The 18,828-nt window shown below is 39.9% G+C and overlaps 1 protein-coding gene across 2 annotated transcripts in view; it reads right to left on the reverse strand.

Moving 5' to 3' along the window:
• The window catches only part of SLC5A12 (solute carrier family 5 member 12), a 47,025-nt gene that overhangs the window by 9,237 nt on the left and 18,960 nt on the right, over positions 1-18,828 (reverse strand). For both annotated transcript variants that reach the window (XM_070624558.1, XM_070624559.1), the window contains 5 exons: positions 18,140-18,269; positions 17,097-17,185; positions 11,135-11,247; positions 5,539-5,606; positions 1,226-1,312 (listed from right to left, as the gene is read on the reverse strand). In XM_070624558.1, coding sequence (XP_070480659.1) covers positions 1,226-1,312; positions 5,539-5,606; positions 11,135-11,247; positions 17,097-17,185; positions 18,140-18,269 — 487 coding nt within the window. The remainder of the gene's footprint in view (positions 1-1,225; positions 1,313-5,538; positions 5,607-11,134; positions 11,248-17,096; positions 17,186-18,139; positions 18,270-18,828) is intronic.

An 18,828-nucleotide genomic window follows, 5' to 3' on the forward strand; every position in this document is an offset into this window, starting at 1 on the left:
TAAAAATGTCAAAACTGTTTTCAGCTTGCAAGCCATACCAAAAGCAATAATTTCACCTATCTTTTCTTTGCTTACACCTTGTATTCCTGGGCTTAAGAAACAGGAAATAAGAAAAAAAATTCAAAAACTAATGTAGAACAAGGTGGTTTTCCTGACTAAATAGAAGGACCATAATCCACTAACATAGACAAAAAATTGATGTTTAGAATGTACTATGATGCTATGTAGCTAGTTGTTAGTATTTTGTGGCTATGATGTTACTTTCCCTCATATTATTTCCCCAAGGACATAAGTGTCCTTGTCAACCTCAATATCAGAAAAGGTCATTAAAACAAAGTGTCTCCTAGTAGCAGAGGAAGTACTACACGTCCCCAAATGCCCCTGTTTATCCCCTCTCTTCACCTAGCCCCACAAGATTGATCTAGAATAGAGGTCAATAAGGGTCAGGGAGCCACAGAGATCTAATTAGGTGTACCATGTGACTGCCTATAGCATATTAAAAAAATATGCACAGAGTCAGGTTTTCTGGAGTCTAAAGATTTTCTAAAAATATATGCATGTAAGTGTATGGATGGCAATAAGTGAAAAACTGGCAATTTTGCTAGATTGAGAAAAGTATCATAGCTTAAATATTTTAAAAACTAGTATATTATTTTTCCAAATAAATGTTCATTTTTATTTATACTTACCACACAGTCATGCAACCAACATTTACTTAAAGATATGTGATTAGCTTGTCAGCCAACAAAACCAAGAAGATTCATATGTCAGAAGACACCAAGCTTGTCTGCTCTCCCTTTCCTAAATTAGTTCATTAACGTAGTTATGATTTTACATAACTAAATAGAGAAAAAAATGAAATTTACAATTTCTTTAAGTTTTCACAATTGTGTTTTAAATTAAACTATTTCTGAACTCAAATCTATTTTAAATTTCACTTTGTGGGCCTTTAATTTGGAGAAGAGAGTTTAAACCCCAAAGAGTCAGCTTTGATGCCCTGACACACAGTGTTTCTTGACCACCTCTTACTTTCCTTGCTTTCTGCTTCGAAAAAGCCTTCCCTGAAGTCAGAGAGAGGAGGGCTCGTGCTCTGTTGTGGAAAGAAGCTACAGTTTTTCTGTTAATAAGGACAAATGGCCTTGTTAACAGAAGGAGTGAAAGGAGAGAGGAAACACCTGGGGCCCAGTCTTAACTGGGAGTCGTGAGAGAAGAGAAAGACTCTTACCTTCCAGTTCACGAAAGGGAACAGGATGCCCAGAGAGAACAGGCCCAGCATGGGCCCCCCGCACATGCCGTGGATGCTGAGGGCAGCCTGTGGGGCACAGCAGATCAGATAAACACCTCCACTCCCCTGATCCCCCGGCCCACCTGGGACCAGCTCTCCCTTGGACCTGAGATAAAATTCAGTCCTAGTCCTGACTGTGTCACTCATTATATGGCTTCTGGAAATCATTTCTCCTTTCTGGGCTCCATTATAGGCATTTTGTAAAATAATAAAAACACCTGTACATAGAAACATGCATTTGTGTATGTGTGTGTGAGAGAGATATGGAAATGCCTTTGTCAAACTCCCTCAATTTCCAAAGAAGATAGAGCCGTAAAAACGGGATATGGAGCATCCAATGGCCTCCCCACCTTGTCCCAACTTAATGCTTCAACATTGTTGAGGTGTTCTGGGTGGGATGACAGGAGTAGGGTAACAATTATTATCAAAATGATAGAATTGCTCAAACTAAGAACAGCTGATAAGCTGTGTAAGATATGAGACATAAATTATAGATATATTTATTTGGTACATAAACAAATCAATGAGTTCCAGCTTGAGGGAAAACTATATCAACCAAATCCAACTTACCTGTTAGTGAGCCCAGCGAGTTGGCAAGCAGCTTTCATTAAACTAATAGCCTATCAACCTAGAGCCTTGTGCCATGGCCTTCCAAGAGTCTGGAGCATACACATGCACTGACATGCATGCAAGTAAGCATGTGCACACGTCCTTGCACACACACTCACACACACATAAGGCTACTCTGCAATGCAGCCATATCTAGTGCTATCAATGCAACTGGACGGCTCTTCGATCAAGGGGTTTAGATTATTCCAGATCTTATACATCTGAGATCTTATATATCTCATGTCTGTTGGGCACCACCTATGTGCCAGGTAATCAAGATGAACTTCCCAGGAACCCAAAGTAAATGACCTCATTTACTCCTCACCATTACCCTGTTTAGTAGGTATCACTAAGCAGATTTTATAGACAAGAAAATTGGAGTGACAGAAACATACTAAAGGCATAATTCCATTTAGAAAGTGGCAGATGAGAGATTCAAAATATTTAAACTAGTTTTTTTTGGATCTAAAACCCACATTTTGTCTCCTAAAGACCATCTTAAAATAAACAACGAGTCAAAAGCACAGACCAAACCCATCATAATGGCCTGCATTTTTTGTTTAAGGAAAAACTGTTCTTGAAAAATTCCATCATCAATAGTCGTAATATCTGGATTCTGATTTTGGCTTTGCCTCCATAACTGTGATCTGGAGAATCTTCTGTTATTAACGCAGATTCATTCTACTTCAGAGTCTTCTTTCTCTACGAAAAATTAAGAAATAGGACCAAGGGGCCTTCAAGTCCTCTCCAAGCTCTAAAGTAAGTTCTTTTTTCCAGAAAGATGAGCTGCAAAGCATTGTTATGATTGATTTCCAGGTTAACTTTTAGAGACGTCAATGCCACAAATAGTCTTTTGACAAGACAGTGGCAGACAGGACTAAAAGTGATACTTCTCTCCAATGTCGATGCTAATCTAATATTCTTGACATTCCCTCTGCTGATTGATAGCATGAATTCCTAGCTGCCATCGTTGCTGGATTTGGAAGCTAATTTACTAACAATTATACGGGGGAGTCAATAAGTCAGGAGAGTTGTTTTTCTTCCCCTTTGGGGGAAGAAAATTTACAGTTTCTTGCAAAGTCATTAGCCAATATGCCTCCAGAAATAAAGGTCTTCATTTGATAGAGAGAAAGAAAAATCCAAGAGTTTCTCGATTTAAAAAATATGTATATCTGTAGTGTACAAAACGAATCTTCATTTTCTCTTTCTTTCTGTTGTCGTCGTTAAGCATGCTCAGTGGGAGGAATACTCAAAGCTCACCCAGCAGCCTTCTCCTCCACGGCCAAATCTCATCTCAGCTCCTCCTGCAAGGACACGGCCACGGCTGATGACCTGTGTTTGGGGGTTGGAGGTGCCTGACTGAGGCTTAGCTTTCTCACGTGTCAAGTGAGGATCACAATCCCGGCTTCCTGTGGGCCTTATGAGTATTCAGTGTGCAATCCAAGAGAAAGCTCAGAACAGTGCCTGAGCACTCTGGAGGACATGACAAGTGCCCCCCAAAGGGTTATCTACTATTATTATTACGTTATAATCATTGTTATTACCTAGAGGCATGCCATTTGATTGTTGGACTGTTTTGAGATTCGGAAAGCACCTTCTTAAGCTGAGATACAGACGTGCCTGAAAGTCATTACAGCCCTTAGTAGGACTAGCTGATAGTCATTAGAGAGCCGCCTGGAGAGAAGGGCCTCTCCCCAAGGGAGCTCTGCAAATCACTGGGCAACAGGCAACGGGAGCTCTGTGCAGCTATTCTCTGTCCCCCGCCCCATTCTCCTCCCACCCCACCCTGAACAGGCGGGTCTATGGTCACGTATTTACAGTGAAACAGGTGTCTTTACTGTGGGTCTTCCCAGAGCCTTCGCTATGCTCACGGGGGCTGTGGATTTCTGAGGGGCGAATGCAGGGGGCAGCACTTCCCCAAAGCCTACGCCTTTGGAAATTTTCACTCTTGGAACGTTTCACAGGATGAGGGGCTCCAGATCCCACTTTGTAAAATCCTAAACTAAAACACTGAAAGAGCCTTTGTTTCAGGAGCTGAAGGCTGCCTGCCCCCAGGCCCACCGGCAAACACACGCCGTGAATGTGGGTTGGCGTGGTGAACACAACGTTAAACTGGGCTCTAGCCTCACACTGGGGAACCTGCTTTCCATCTCCCCATATCTAAAACCTGCATGTGAATGTTGTTCCATTCGATTTAATGTAGCTGAGCCCTTCAGAAAATTAAATAGGGGAATTACGGTTGTCCTCCTGCCACCTGTCAAGTTCAGAGAACTGAGAGGCCATCTTAGAGACAAATACCTCTCCCAGGAAACACAAGATCAGAGTTTTCATTCCCTGCCTACCAGAATCTCCTGTACTGTGTGAACGGGGGGCACACATTTTAACCAATCAAGAAGGTGGGCCCAGCATACCTGTTTGTATAAGGACAAGCAGATGAGAGCATCGGCCATAACTGCCTCCTCACCATGGCCCAGGTCTCACCCCAGACTGGGAGGAGTCCTGGTCTATTCTGGACCCCTCTAGACCTCAACTGCAAATAGGCTTAAAATGCAAATATCTCTGGAAGAAAACAATTTGGTGATTTGAATGCAAGAGAATTATCACTTAGTCACTTAACTCTCCCAGACATAGTTCGTTGAAGCTTAAGTTGGAAATAATGGACCCTATGTAAACAGTCATTGGAAGGATCAAGAAAGAGACACTGCTCTGGGAACTAGAACAAATGCTCTAAAAGTCAGTGATTACTACTCTCTTACGCTTGTTCGTTTCTTCATTTAAGTGACATTTATTGAAAACCTGTGTCATGCCAAGAAAATATAAAGGGTGTCCAAATTATGCAAAGATACAAATGGGATGGAGAGGGTTGAAGTAGAATCAGAAAACTTGCTTCTCTCATGCTGCTTTGGGAGTGGGGGCCATTTGTGGAGGGGGGAGGTGACTCAGGAGATGGGTCACAAACCTGGCTCAGCCACTAACTAGCTGTGAGAACCTGAGCAGGATACTGCCACTCTTTTCTGTAATCATCTACAAAATGAAGAGACTGAAACATTCTCTTTAAGGCTCCTTCTAGCGCTGACATCTAATGGCACGGGAAGTTGGACATACAGGAGGCCGTTCAGCCTGGACAACAGATAGAGGTGGGTTCATATCCCAGCCCCACCACTCTTTAACCACGTGGTCTGGGGGCACTTACTTCACCTCCTTACTTCTTAGTTCCTTCGTCTGTAAAATCAGTGCATTAGTCACACTACCTCTTAGAGAAGCGATGAAGATTCAATGAGGCAAAATATTTGGGACTGCACCTGGAACACACTAAGTGTTCTACTAATGTTAATTACTGTTTTTTTACTAGTATAATTATCATTACCACTTTTATTTCAGGATCATAAATTCTCAGATCTGGATTTTAAAAGGGTGTCTAATTTTATTACAGTGTACCTTGTCACTGAGTCCTATTACTAGTTTTTAATAGTTTCCCCATCTGAAAATAATTTTGGTTGAAATTTTACATGTCTGTTTAATTTGGACCCAGTATCAGAGAGTCTTAGCGTTTGGGACTTGGAGGAATAGGCAAAGCATTAGAAAAGAAAATGGGTAAAAAGTCGCTATGAAGTCCAATGTGTCTTTTCCCCTTCTTTCATTACCTGTATGACGCCCCCCATGAGGGACGCAGCCATGGCCATGGAGGTACACAGCACACCAAACAAGAGACCTGCAAGAAGGGAAACCCGTGACCATGAGCAAGCTGGCTGGCAGGGATTCCCGGCGCCCCTGCCCAGCACCGTCTGAGGAAGCCCTCGGGGAGGGGATCTCAGCAAGAACTGTCCTCCCCACCCAGCCAGCACGAGCCCCAGGAAGGGCATTTGGGGGACTTTTCTCCCAAACACATGCTTTCCTAGGTCAGGCAGAATGAGCTGGAATCCAGCCTCCAGTGATTTTTTCTTCCAGGATTCAAGAAGAAAACCATCATGCAGAAGCAACATGAAAATCTGGAAAAGGCACTAGTTTAGACTAATCCAGACTAAGTCAGTGGGAATGAATCCCATTTCGACCACTCACCAACAATCAGCTGAAGGAGAAGTTAATAACGTCTCTGGGATTCAGATAGTATTTCATCTTTAGAATGGCTAAATATCTATACACTTTACCTCACAGGTTCTGCAAGTCTGGAAAGACTTTCTGGTCTTTTCCCTTAGTGCTTTATTCATTCCTTCCCGGGGCCCTTAGTCTCTCACGCAATGATCTGTTTGTTGACATGTCTATGTTGGAGCGCTGTAAGGGCCACCAGGCACTGCTCCAAAGCACCTCTGGAGGCAGAAGTTCCCTCTGAGGCAACCGGTACATGCGACTTAGTCATCTTTTTAAGATGATGCCTTCTTTTAAGCCATATTTGTAAAAGACCTTTGTTTAAAAATCATTTAAACGTACATTCAATTCCCATTATAACTTATAACATAAATAAGAGAGGGAGTGAGTGAGAGATACAAAGGGCTGGAGATAGAGACAGTGGCAAAGTGGAGAGAAAATGATTTTGTTCTTTCTATTTGAAATTCTCTCTCAGCTAAATATCTCACTGAGTTCCCAGTGTGACTATTAATTCAACGTTGTTGAGTACTGACCACAGGTCAGGCACTTTACTAGCTGCCAGTGCTATAAGGTCAGAGCCTAATTCCTGCCCCAAAGATCTCACATTCTAGGAAGGGACCACACATAAATAAATTAATTTATCCAACAAAGACATGTATTTGTTGATATACAACAAATATCCCTGAGAACAGTGTCTGGTGCCTGGCAAGCCCTATGTGTTTGTCATTATTATTATTATTTTATTTCAGGTTTAGTACATGATATTCATGATGTTTATTGTCAGGAACTCACTCAAATTGAAATCAGCCTATCAGCTTTTGATGCCATAATTTTCAACTTCTCAATAAGACGCAGAAAAATAAGAAAACTCACAACATACTGAAAATCAAGTCTGATCAATAAACACTTTTAAGAATTCTAAAATTGTTCTGATTATCTTTAAGGATGATAGACTAGATTGCAAAAAACAACGTTTGCCCTGATTCCGTATTCTCGATGGATAAGGACAACTCCACCTCCCTGAAGAAAATAACAAAAGACATGTTTTCTCTCTACTATGGGTGGCCCCCTTGCTGGGCCAGCACATATCAAACTAAAGTCTAGGCAGTCATCCTTCAACCCTGGGGTTCTACTTTTTTTGTGCTGATTGATTGATTGAGTCAGTCGGCCCCCAGCCCCAAATCTTTATACTGCTACTAGATTGCAATCAATAGCAACCTGCAAGGCAGGAAGTTGTGGGGAACTTGCTGGGGGTTCCATAAAGACCTAGAGTGTATGGCCTCACAGACAAAAAAGTAGATATGGGAGAGAGAGAGCTCCACAGATGCAGCAAATGCTGTGGATTTTCCCAGTGCTACATCAGCTCAGAGGATCAGACAACAAACAATGGTCACAGGAGAAACTCTTGCCTCGATCCAGCAGATTCATAATATCTGCTGGAAACTGGGAATTGTCCTGGGAGTAATGCCCATCTGCCTGCCGTTAGCTCTAACTCATTATGCAAGATGGTGAATAGAATCAAGGTAACTCAGATACCCAGGTAATGAACATGTGGTCAGCATTGATCTCTCTTTGTTCAAGGATAAGTACAAAGAAAAAGAAATATGGGATCTATGGCAAAATGTTGTCAAACAAGGGCGTGAATATATTAACCTAAAAGCTCAAACAGAGAGTATGCTTTCTGCAAATAATTTATCTTAGGAACAAGAAAAGAAAGCATTTTGAGAAACTGTTTGGCAATCTCAATATGAGGCAAAAATACAGACTTAGTGAAGACACAAGTACAGGTCAAGAGAAAACAAATGAGATGAAAAAACAGCAAGACAGGGTGCAACACCAGTAAGTTTAGGTGAAGATGGATCCAGGTGTGATAAGAAAGGACTGCAAGGGGTGTAAAAATCATGATAGTTGACCAAGCACTCACACTCCTGGATATTTACCAAAGAGAAGTGAAAACATGTTCACGAAAAGATTTGTACAAGCATTCTTAGTGGCTCTATTCATTATACCCTCAAAACGGCTCCAGTCCACCCATAGAAGTAGAAGTTTAAAGAGATGGTACGCCCACACAATTTCATACCACTCAGGAATAAGAAGGACAAACTACTGATGCACAAAACAACATGGATAAATCTCAAAAAACATTATGCGGAGTGAAAGGAGTCTTACAAAAAAGAGCGCATACTGTGTGATTCCATTTATATGAAATTTTAGAAAAGGTACAACTAATCTACGGAGGAAAATATCAAAACAGCACTTGCGCCTTGAGGGGAGTGGGAGCAGGGATTGACTGGAATGAGCAAGGGAGGACTTCCCAGGGTGATGGTAAAGCTTTATATCTTTAGTGGTTGGGTCACACAAGTGTATGCATTTGTCAAAACTCAGCAAATGTATACTTAACGTTTGTCCATTTTATTGTAGGCAAATTTTACATAAAAAACTTTAAACAGTTACTGAATTCTAGTTAGTAATATATATGCTAAAATAATTAGTGGGAAGTGTATTGATGTCTGCAATTTACTTTTAAATGTATCAAATATTTGAAGGATTAATGGATGGATAGCGAGCTGGATGGATATGTGAAAAAGCAAGCTTAGGAAAATATTAATGGAGAATCTAGGTGGCATAATATGGGAATTTATGGCAAAGGTCTTTAAAGTTTGCTGTATGATTAGTTTTTTTATAATAAAATGTAAGGAACAAAACACAATAGCAGAATTAAAATCATTATTGTTAAGACATTTTCTTTGTGGAGAACCACAGTAACATTGAGAAAAAACTTAAGTTCTTCAAGTTTGCAGAGGAAAAGGACAAAGTTATGAATATAAGAGAAAAGGTGAAGGATATGGAGAGCAAACAACACAAACTGGGAGAACACAAGAATAAGGAGATGATAAAACTGTCAATATTTGCAGCCAATAAATACACTTACTAGAAAATCAGTTAAAATTTTGAGAATCAACAAGAGTTGGATAAATGGCCCAATACATGCTTTACAAAATAAAAACAAACAAAAAGGTACAGCTTTTCCACAGTGACGATAAACAGTTTAGAAGATATGGCAAAAGCATCCCATTCATAATATCAGTAAAAGGAAAAGAAGGAGGAGGGAGAGGACAGAGAAGAGAAGGAGGGGGAGGGCAACAAGGAAGGGGGGTGGGAGGAGGAGGGGGGAGGGGGGGAAGCTTAAGAAGGAAGCCATGAGCATGATGAATATCTAAGAGAGGAAATATATTATTAAATGGAAACATAAATGCTACCACTAGATGGAAAGCTTACACAGATGGCACTTCTTCCCAAATATATTTTTAGGTTTAATGCAACCCCATTGGGCTGGGGTACAGCTGGGTGACATGCAATAAATTATATTAAAGTGCATCTGAAAGAATAAATAAGCATGAAGAACTAAAACATTTTTTTCATAAAAAAAGAAAAGTAACAGTAGAAAATTTTAAAATTTTAAACTTAAAAAAACGTGACAAAGTAGCTCTACCAGATATTTGAAATAAAACACAACAAAACTATAATATAAGACAAGCTAGTATTAGTCCTGCAATTGATAAATTTTAAATTTAATTGAATGAAAATAAGTATATATTATGAAATATATTCTTATGGATGAAAGAATTTTATATTGTATATTATTATGATTAAAAATAGTAAAAACCACTGAAGAATATTGGATTAATTAATGATGCTGAGAAAATTAGCTATATAAGACAAAGAACAATTTAGATCCTCATCATAAATCATAAATCAAATAATTTAAAGATATTGAATATTAAACATGAAATATAAAATTACTTAAAATCTATAGGGAAATATATAAATGGGTTTTGAATGAAAAGCAATTTGTAAGCATAAAGAAATGGATGAAATAGTTAAAGAAATTATAATATGCATGATCACATATAATATTATAATTTCTACACATCAAAATGTAATTTAAAAAGATCTGGGAGATGTTCTGCAAAATGCAAAGACCATATTTCCTTTAGATATAAAGAGATTTTACAAATAAAATTTCTAATATCTCATCAACAAACAGCCCAAATAGATTCTTCACAAAGAAATACAAATGGCTACTTATCATCTGAAAAATGTTCAAATTCCCTATAAATCAAAAAATGTAAATTAAAGCAAAAATGTGATGTTATTTTGCCCATGAATTTGGCCAGCTTTTAAAAATACTAATATCAAGAGCACAGAGAACTATGTCACCACTCACTGCTGCCATACATGATGTCCTTGGACCTTGTCGGAACTATTTTTCTTAAGAATTGTCAACGAGTTTGTATTATTTGATCAGGTAATTCTCTTTTGGAAGTTTTTACTCAGGAAAAAAAAATTACAGATGCAGTTAAAGATTCATGTACATGAGTTTCATGACAACATCACGAAAAAATGAAAAAATAATTCAAAAAGCAACAATAACAAAAATAAGAAAATAAGCTATTTTATAGAGTATTAAACAATCACTCAAAAACCATGTTTTCAAAGAATGCATACATGACACAGGAAAATGCTCACTAAAATATGCTAGGAAAAAAATAACCAAGAACAAAATTAAATATAATTTTATTTAAAAAGTACATATATTTTCCAAAATTACCTACATTTTCTATAATAGGTAAATAAGCATATAATTTGTTTAAACTTATAAAGAAGCAAACTTTGTAACACTATAACTCAATATGATAAGTGCTACAGTGATTATAAACATAATTAGCAATTATAAAATTAAGGAAGGAATAATTATTCTTTGAGTTGAGATTACTAGGAGTTTGGTAATAAAGGATTCTTTAGAAAAGAGGTTGGTTTTCTTAGACAAAGTGACTGGTCATGGTGAGCAGAACATCTTCCCATGTAGAGGGACTAAAATGATCAGTACAGAGCAAAATCAAGAGATCTGGCGGATCTAGAGTTTAGGGTGAGCACAGAGGAGCGTGGAAAATAAGGTTGGTGAAAGGTAAGCTACCTGGCCATTCTTTCCCGGTACTCGTGGAAGTACAAGAATCTACATGTGAGGTTCCTCGTGTATCTCAGTGTGCATTTGTGCCTGTAGGAGTGTCCTGAATAGCATGTGCAGGATTTTGACATGTACCCCATGTACGTTTCATGACGTGGAAGAGCAGATCCACCAGCTGTACCTACATAAGCCTTTACTGATCCAGGTGCTCAGCTTGTCGGAGAGATGGGGAAAACAACTCTTGACAAAATCCTCGAAGGTCACTGTTGCTAAGGCATTGATGCTGGCAGCCACGGTGCTGCAGGGAGAGAAAAGCGAGAACACAGTCCAAGCTAAATAAAGCTGACCAGCTTGCCCTGTCGTCCAGGGCAAGTAGACAAGGCAGGGCTTTAGAAAACACAGATGCAGACATGTCCTTATTCTGGGACTCCCAAGGAAGTATGTGGCCTGTCTGCTCACTCCTCAAAGCTGCTTCTGTCCTTAATGCCCTTTGATTTCTTCCTCAGACTCCAGGAAGACGCTGGGCTTTCACATTCTAACTTCCACTAATTCCCCTTAGACATTAAATGAGTTAGCAGGCAGTAGCAGAGAGACTGTGTGTGTGTGTGTGTGTTTAGGTTGGACTTGAGGCAGAGAGTAGTGACTATCCTCATCTAGGAGTCAGCACAGTTTGCAGTTAATCATTCATTCCTTCATTCCTTCACGTATGCGTCCGTTCATTCTGGGTGCTAGGCATACAGTGGTGAACCAGGAAGACGTAGACCTTACACTCTACTTAGTGACATAGACATTTAACAGCCAATTATACGCTTGATGACCATGCTTATGAAGGAAAATGACAAGGTGCCATGAGAGGATGTCTTGCAGAGACCTAAACCAAGATGAAGTTAGGAGATTCTTCCTTAGGAAGTGATGGTTAGGATAGGCACTGAAAGGACCCATGCAAATTGGGGAAAAGATGGTCAAGAATAAAGGAAAATTACATTTAAATGCCACAAGGTAGAAAGCTTGTTGCATCCAACAAACTGAAACCAGCAGAGTGGCTAGAATGCAATTAGTTAGGGAGACAGGCAAACGGCGAGACTGAGAAGAGGGAAAGCCACAGCTGCGTGACAACTCGGATATCCTCTCTCCAACTGTCCAACCAGAGTGCAGTCTCGTGCTCTAAAACTCACTCAGGTGAAGAGGACCTGAAAGTGGGGGTTTTCTTTGCAGAATAGCAGGAAAGCTTATTTAATTCCTCAGACACATCAGGACTATTTTAGCTAGTAGACTAGATATCTATATTAAATTCCTGTGATGCAAAGTCGCCACCACAAATTTCTGGGGAAGAAACAAGCTGATGAACAAAACCTGGCCAGCTGTGTGTAAGTTTTCCATTGATATTCATTAGCTGATTACTTTGCTGTCCTCCGTGCTCATTGGAAGACAAGCTACAGCTTGTCTTCCAATGTCTTCCATGTCTTCCAATGGCATGGAAGAAAATTTTAACTTTCCCTTTTTTCTGTAATGCAAAATAATAGGACCATTAATTTTAGCTGTAGGTTACTTCAGTTGGAATAGTTCCAGGCCAATCTTGTGCAAGAGTTACAAATTCCTGCCCTAAAAGACAGATGTAGCAGGTAGAAACTTCCTAAGACCCATTTCTGGAAAGTGAAACTCTAAGTACTTCAGGGTACCATTCTCATTTTCCTGAGAATCAAGGCATGGTTTACGTTCCCTGTAAGACTCCTCCTCTGTCTGCAGCTCCGTGAAGGTCAATAAAGAAAGGAGATGATCAAGTGAAAAGAGCTTCCATGCTCCCAACGTATATGGCGGAAAGTTTCAACCATTAGGGTTAACCAGTAAATTCACTGGGAGAGAGGGAGCAAAAAGCTAGATTTGGCCCAGAAGGATCAGATTTGTAGACTCTCTGCTGGGGTGCTTTTGCAATTTCTCAGATTCTAAAACAGCTACAAGATGGTGGACATCTTTTTTTTTTTCTCTCCCTTAACCACTATCCCTTTATTCTATTCCCACTCCTGTCTTTCCCTTTCCCAATCTGACACCCTCCTTAACATTGTAGCAAAAGTCATCTCTCTATATCATGCACTGTCCAGGGTGTCTGTTTCTTGGAATTTTTGTACTTGAGATCACAAGAGTGAACCATTTTTTTATGGGGGAATACCTATTCACAGGTCTATTTTTCCAGTCCAGAGAGAGTCAGCCTTAGAGTAAGAGGGAAAAAAAAGCACTCTGTAGAGAGGGACGACATAAAAGCTAGAGTGTCCCCTCTACTTCTGTTTGGTCGTCTGGTGCTCACGGTTTCTGTCCTCAGTTCCCTTAAGATCCTAGTACCAGCACCACAGAAAAATCTCACTTTGTGGTACTGTTGCAAAAATCCTAAAAAGAATATAAGTGAAAGTAATTCAGCAGTACACTAGATTAAAAGTAAGCATAAGCAAGTTAAAGTCATTATATGAATTCGAGGATGTTGCTATTTTGGAAATTTGTTAACATATTAATATGTCAAAAGTTAAAAAAAGAAAAAATATCCATTTTGAAAATGCCAAAATTTTACCAAAATCCAATATCTCTCTCTCATAAAAATATTTTGTAAAAGTAGAATAAACATATACTTTTTTGTTGTTTTTTTACAATTTCATTAATTTTATGCAAATGTTCTTAAACGTAAAAAAATCTTTGAAATGAAAACTTGATCTCATATTTAATGGCGAAATCCAAGAACCGTTCCCTTTAAAGTACACGACAAACAAGGCTTTCTGCTCTCCCTCAATTATTTATCACTGTTCTCAAAGCACAATTATATAAGATAATGAACATACAACTGTAACTATTAGAAAAGAGAAAACTCAAAAGTAATTGCAGATATCATGATTTCAGTACAAATTCCAAAGAATTAACTGAAAATAATTGGGAAAAAATCCTACATATCAAGGGAAATTCTATCATAGAAAAAGTAATGAGGGAGCCACCCGGTGGTGTAGTGGTTAAGTTTGCAGACTCTGCTTCAGTGGCCTGGGGTTCACCAATTTGAATCCTGGGCACAGACCTACACATCGCTCATCAGCATGCTGTGGCAGCATCCCACATACAAAATAGAGGAAGACTGGTACAGATGTCAGCTCAGTGACAATCTTCCTCACCAAAAAAAAACAAAGTAATGAATAAGTACCAGCCTAACAGATATTATCATATTTTAAAGCATAGTCATTAAAATTATTAGTATTGGCATAGTTGTGGACAAATAGACCAAAGAAATGTAAAAAAGAATCCAGAAAAAGTCCTGAGTACATAGAAGAATGTAGGAGATAATAAAAATAGTATTTCAAATCAATGATAAAAAGATGGCTTATTTACTAAAAAGTAATGGGACAACTGGCTACTGACTTAGAAGGAAAATAAGGCAGGAGCTCTACTTCATTTCTTATCCATATGTATAGTCTAGATGATTTAATGATTTTAACATTTAATAAGACAATAAATATACTAGAATGGTGTCTGGGTGATTATTATAATGATGGAATCGAGAAACCTTTCTCAGAATATTAACCCAGAATCCATAATGTAAAAGAATTGGTTAATATAAATTAAAATCTCCATATACTCAAAAATACCATTAATAAAGCAAATACACAAAGGAAAAATGAGAAAAAATGAGACATATGTCAATAGGGTATTTTCCTTATATGTAAAGAGGAAACCTTAAAAAAATTAACAGAGAACATGAACTGACATTTTCTAGAAAAGAAATACAAATGTCCAAAGGCAGTAGGGAGAAGTAGCCAGTCCCACTTAAGATCAAGGGAATTCATATTAAAATTACTTACCATTCTTTCCTATCAAATTGGCAAGTTTAAAAGTTTGAGAGTACTGAGCATTGATGGTGGTGTGCAGGAGACACTAGTGTTTTCAGTGTACAAACTGGTGCAAATTTTTGGAAGTCAGTTTAGCAATGTCCATGAAAAGTTTAAATCAATATGTATTTTGACACACTAATTCTACTTCTTGGAATGTAACCTACATATATCCTTACACAATCTCAGAAAGATATACATTGTCATGTGTTACACACTGATGTTTTGTGTCCCCTCAAAACTTGTAGGTTGAACCCTAACCCCCAGTGTGATGGTTTGAGCAGGTGGGGCCTGTGGGAGGTGATTAGGTCATGAGGGTGGAGCCCTCAGAAGTGGGATTAGCGACTTTACATAATTACTCTCTTTTATGGAGACCCCAGAGTGGCCCCTCGTCCCTGTCCCTTCCACCATGTGAGGACACAGTGAGAAGACTACCATGAATGCACCAGAAATCGGGCCCTCAGCAGACACTGACTGCCAGCACCTTCCTCTTAGACTTCCCAGCCTCTAGAACTGTGAGAACTAAAAGTCTGTGTTTAGAAACCACCCAGTCTATGGTATTCTGTTATAGCAGCCAGAAGAGACTAGGACATCACATTGTCAGTTATGCCTTACATCAAAGGATTGGTCAAATACATTAGAGTAGATAAAAAAAAATAGGGTAGAACTACTGATATGGAAAGATTTCTAGATTATATTAATTTAAAAAAGTGAATCAGGATATATAACATGATCCCTTTTTTGTACGCCAAAAAATATGCATGTTCACACAAGCAAATAAATTTTCTGGTTTATTAAAAAGCAATCATTAATAGGGGTTGACTCTGTGGAGTGAGACAGGCATTTGAGGAATAAGATACAAAGTTTCTACTTTTATCCTCTGGTACTGTTTGAATTTTGACCCTGATCATTTTACTCTCCTAAAACGGGCCCTTGACCCATCCTATAACTGATTCTTTGCAGCTGAGCTCCGGGAAGGGCAATGAGGCTTACCCCGCCGCTGAGTCTCTGCTTCACCAGGCAGAGCACGCGGCTTGAAGAAAAGTAATGACCCCATCTTCATGGTTTAGTGCACTGCCCTCGGTGCTGCTGTGCCAGCCTCCTCCAGGTCACTGTCATCTCTCACCTGGACTAAGACAAGTGCCTCCCAGCTGATCACCCGCTTTCACCACTCTTGCCCTTATCATAGTCCCGTCCCTACGTAGCAGGCTGGTCTACTGTGTGACATCACTCACTCTCTTGCTTCAAGTCTTCAAATGCCTTCCCATTCAACCTCAAATGCAAACTCTTTCCCCTTTCACGGAGGCGCTTCCTCATCTGAGGCCTGCTCCCCTCTTCAGATTCTCTGCCATCTGCTCTCCTCCCAGGTCCTTATGCTTCAGCTCTTCTCTTTGTTCCTCCACTGCTCTATGCAGCTTATCTCCTCGGGCTTTCGTTTGTGCTCTTCCCCCTGCCTGTAAAGGTTCCTGCCTGGCATCCTCTAGATCACAACACACATGTCACCAACTCCAAGAGAACTTCTCTAAATGTCCTGTTAAAAGTAGAACCCCGAGTTCTCACCTCTCTCCGGGTCGTCACTCTGTCTTTTCCTTTATGATATTTGTCATTATCAAACAATATCTGGTTTATTTTGTTTACTTATATATTGTCCATCTTCCATGTCTCTTAGAATGCAAACTCCGTATAGGGCAACCCTTACGTCAGTCTTGTTCTCTGCAGTATCCCCACCATCACCAACTGTGCCTGGCACAATATAAACCTTCTGATATATTTGTCAGAATACATGTATGAATAATTTTGTAGCAGCCTGAGTGTGCTATTGAAGATGCAGGGAAATGGATTTGAAAGGATAGCTCTGCAGGAATACATTGCAGCTGACTGAGAAAGCCAGCAGAGTGAGCTGCCTGTGTAAAGGTCGTGTGACATCGTGGGGGCAGCTGGCCTCAGACAAGGTGGAGAAAATAAACAGAGAGATCTAGCGTTGGGGCAGACCCAAGCTTACATCCTGCCTCTGCAGGTCACTAGCTCACTCCGTGTAAGTTATCTACCTTGCTAAACCTGTTTCCCTCTCTGTAAACTGACGATAACATGAGCAAAGCTTCAGTATCAAATATTGCGTGACAACTAATGAGCACACACAAATAAAGCGTTCAACAGGCAGCCGACACACAGTAAGTACTCAGTGAATACTGTGATTGCTACCACCATCATCCTCGTCATCCTTGTTGTCACCATCACTACCATCACTGTCATCATCATCTTCAGAGCAGAGTGTTGTCAGTATACTAACCTCAGAGTTCCACTGAAGGCACAAGCCACAAAGAGTCCCGGCAGTCCTGGCATTGTGGGAAATATCTCCATGACAAAGTATGGCATCAGCTGGCGAGGGGGCAAAACAAGACAGGATTAGTGGTCTCAACAGCACTGTCTGAAATGTGGGAATGTAGCTTGATAGCAAAAGGACATGGAAAAGAAAAAAAATACAAAGTAAAGTTATAATCAAGGAGTTTGCACGGACTAAGGTTATGATCAGTCCAATTCTGTGGACCTGAGGCCCAGCTGTAGGGGTAGGAAGGAGACAGTCAATATTAGGAAAAAGGGTTGGATGAACTTTAGGAGGTTCAGGAACTTTTAAAATTTTTCTTATGTTCGCGATGTATGCCCTTTTCTTGCCAGTTTACCCTTAATATTAACAATTATACCCTGAAAATAAATGCTTAAAACGGGTCTTCAGGGAATCCAGGTATTACGGTTCTACTCTGTAGCTGGATTTGTGTGAGAGGAGCCCCCACAGGACAGAGGGGCAGTTGAATATATAGGGAGGAGGAGGGGGCAACTGCACCTCCTGAGCACACTCTCCATAAATGGGGCTTTTGAAAGCACGTTTACCATAGTATATTGGGGGTGATGGTGTTTAAGCTATGACAAGAAGACATAAGCAGAATCATTATAGAAATAAGGGTCATTTTGTTCAATTTGAGATTAAAGCATCATTAATCAAAGTTGAGACATAGAGAAGAAAAGAGTCCACAGGCAGCATCAACCGCCAAAGCCATGGGTTCAAGCCCCCCTTTCACTCTCCCCCACCTTGCCCCGGCTCTGGGCCTGTCTTCAAGGACAAGGTAAGGTACCTTTGCTTTACAGGCTCACTCCTCCATGTCAGAACCCAAAGTGTGGTGATGTCACCCAAGAGGAGACGAAAGAAACCAAGTCCTCAGGGTGTGAGAAGCGGCTGGTGGTCCAGGTAGGAAAGAGAAGGACCCCACATAACCCATCGATGGCCAGGAGCACACACATCCCCACCACTCCCCACGGGCCCGAGGGAACACACACCTGGTCTGGGGCCGAGATGATGCCGGAAGTCCAGGGGTCGCAGTCTCTGAAGTAGGAGTACATGATCAAGCCAGAGAAGACGGCGCACAGCAGGATGACCCAGAGACCCAACAAGTTGAAATACAGTGCTCTAGAAAAGAACACACGGGTCTACTGCAGCCTCCACTCCATATGACAGTGCAGTGACGTCATTACCACGTGGTGACGTCATTACCAAAGACACATGGGAAAATGTTTTTGGCCTTCTTGCCATAAAACAAAATTCTGCAGCTTTCAAGAGTCATTACATTTTATACTTTTGTATTTTGTTTTTTTGAGAATATTACATTTTTAGACATCACAAAATTTGAATGTGGTAGGTTTTCAATGAATTTTCTCTTGAAACTGGGAATTGTTCTGCAAAACTTCAGAGTGTGGTATGAGATCTATCTTCTTGGATGAAATTTCCTGTAACAATCAGTCATATTATGTAAGTTCAAGTGATTTTCCCCCCACTCGATTCAGAAGACTGTCAAAAAGCCAACTTACATTTTAACATCTTTTCTTCCAGAGGGATGGTGAGGTAAATGTAGAAGTAGACAAGTTCTGGAAATATTCACTTTGTAGATTAATTCAGATGAAAAAATTGAGTTTTTTTACAGACATTGGAAAGTATGAAAAACCTAAGTTCATTTTACCCTGTTCTTTGG

The sequence above is a fragment of the Equus przewalskii genome, chromosome 6 (assembly GCF_037783145.1).
Source record: "Equus przewalskii isolate Varuska chromosome 6, EquPr2, whole genome shotgun sequence".
NCBI classification, from domain to species: Eukaryota; Metazoa; Chordata; class Mammalia; order Perissodactyla; family Equidae; genus Equus; species Equus przewalskii.